The sequence below is a fragment of the Telopea speciosissima genome, chromosome 1, assembly GCF_018873765.1.
Source record: "Telopea speciosissima isolate NSW1024214 ecotype Mountain lineage chromosome 1, Tspe_v1, whole genome shotgun sequence".
Taxonomy (NCBI): Eukaryota; Viridiplantae; Streptophyta; class Magnoliopsida; order Proteales; family Proteaceae; genus Telopea; species Telopea speciosissima.
In genome coordinates this window covers 58,400,098-58,401,008 of record NC_057916.1, presented here as the reverse complement: position 1 = coordinate 58,401,008, position 911 = coordinate 58,400,098, and the positions used below count along the sequence as shown (strand labels likewise).

General features: G+C 40.2%; 1 protein-coding gene across 1 annotated transcript; it reads left to right on the top strand.

Annotated features, from left to right (window-relative positions):
• The first annotated feature begins 287 nt into the window (after positions 1–287).
• Positions 288–911, top strand: LOC122651765. The gene has a single exon (XM_043845300.1). The coding sequence runs from the start codon at positions 288–290 to the stop codon at positions 909–911; it is 624 nt and encodes a 207-aa protein (XP_043701235.1).

The following is a 911-nucleotide window of genomic DNA, read 5'->3' as shown; positions in this document are numbered from 1 at the left end:
TATATATTGATGAGATTATGCGACTGCATGGAGCACCTGTATCCATTATATCCGACTGAGATCCAAGGTTTACTTCGCATTTTTGGAAGAGTTCGCAGAGAGCTATGGGTACTCAATTGAATTTCAGCATTGCTTTTCATCTCCAAACAAATGGACAATCAGAGAGAACAATACAGATTCTGGAGGACATGCTTCGAGCATGTATAATTGATTTCAAAGGAAGTTGGGGTGAACACTTATCATTGGTTGAGTTTGCCTAAAATAATAGTTATCAGTCTATAATCAAGATGGCACCATGTGAAGCGTTGTATGGAAGGAAATATAGGTCACCAATTTATTGGAGTGATGTTGGTGAAAGACAATTGTTAGGACCGGAATTAGTTCAGCAAACTTTGGAGAAAGTAGAACTAATTCAGCGGAGAATGAAGACTGCCCAAAGCTGTCAGAAAAGCTTTGCGGATGTGAGAATAAGACCTTTAGAATTTGAAGAAGGCGACAAAATGTTTCTAAAAGTTGAGCCGATGAAGGGAGTGACGAGGTTTGGTAAGAAGGGGAAGTTGACCCCTAGATATGTGGGACCGTTTGAGATACTAGAAAGAGTTGGTACAGTGGCTTACAGAGTTGCTTTACCACCAGATTTGACTAACATTCATAATGTATTTCACGTGTCCATGTTGAAGAAGTATATAGCCGATCCATCTCATATCCTACACTATGAGCCGTTACAATTGAAGGAAGACCTTTCTTACGAGGAAGAACCCGTGAAAATCCTGGATAGAAAAGAGAAAGTGTTGTGGAATCGATCCGTGTCACTAGTTAAAGTACAATGGAAGAATAATTCAGGCCGGGAAGCGTCATGGGAAATGGAAGCTGAGTTGTGGGATCAATATCCTCAACTATTCGAATCTTGA

Bases quoted from the DNA above. Each gene is read 5' to 3' on its own strand.
- LOC122651765 (XM_043845300.1), top strand. From the start codon at position 288: ATGGCACCATGTGAAGCGTTGTATGGAAGGAAATATAGGTCACCAATT.